The sequence below is a fragment of the Nestor notabilis genome, unplaced genomic scaffold (assembly GCF_000696875.1).
Source record: "Nestor notabilis isolate BGI_N333 unplaced genomic scaffold, ASM69687v1 scaffold10282, whole genome shotgun sequence".
Classification (NCBI taxonomy): Eukaryota; Metazoa; Chordata; class Aves; order Psittaciformes; family Psittacidae; genus Nestor; species Nestor notabilis.
Window position 1 is genome coordinate 13,856 of NW_009918725.1, and position 479 is coordinate 14,334.

The 479-nt window shown below is 61.2% G+C and overlaps 1 protein-coding gene across 1 annotated transcript in view; it reads right to left on the minus strand.

Moving 5' to 3' along the window:
- The window catches only part of BCORL1 (BCL6 corepressor-like 1), a 13,199-nt gene that overhangs the window by 11,849 nt on the left and 871 nt on the right, over positions 1-479 (minus strand). Inside the window, exon 3 of the mRNA XM_010009872.1 lies at positions 3-254. Coding sequence (XP_010008174.1) covers positions 3-254 — 252 coding nt within the window. The remainder of the gene's footprint in view (positions 1-2; positions 255-479) is intronic.

Sequence of the window (479 nt, forward strand, 5' to 3'; positions counted from 1 at the left end):
ACCTCCACAGACACCACTTTGGCGTCTGAAGCCAAGGGTCTGGTGACGGAGAAGGTGCAGGGGTAGGAGCGCAGCTCTGGGGAAGCGATAATGCCCGGCAGGCAGCGATCGTGTAGGTAGGAAGGCAGGACAGGGAGGGTGAGTGTGGAGGAGACCCCCAAGGTGGCTGGAAGCGTGGCCACGCTGAGCGGCTGCCCGCAGCTGGGCGGTGGGATGTACACCAGTGACTGGCTCGGGCTCAGAACTGCCCCAGCCTGAAAGGACAGGGGCAGCTTTTGCATAGCAGGGGCCTGAGATGCGGGAAAGCACACTCTGTTCAAAGTAAAAGTCGTGGGAGTGGAGGCAGAGGTGTTGCAGCTGGAGACAACCACAGGCAACGTCCCTTCTGCCAGCACGCCTGGCTCTTGTGCTCTAACACTTGGGGTGGTTTTCTCCTTCTCAGCGGGCTCGCTTTCTGGAGCCACAGAGCAGGCTGGAGC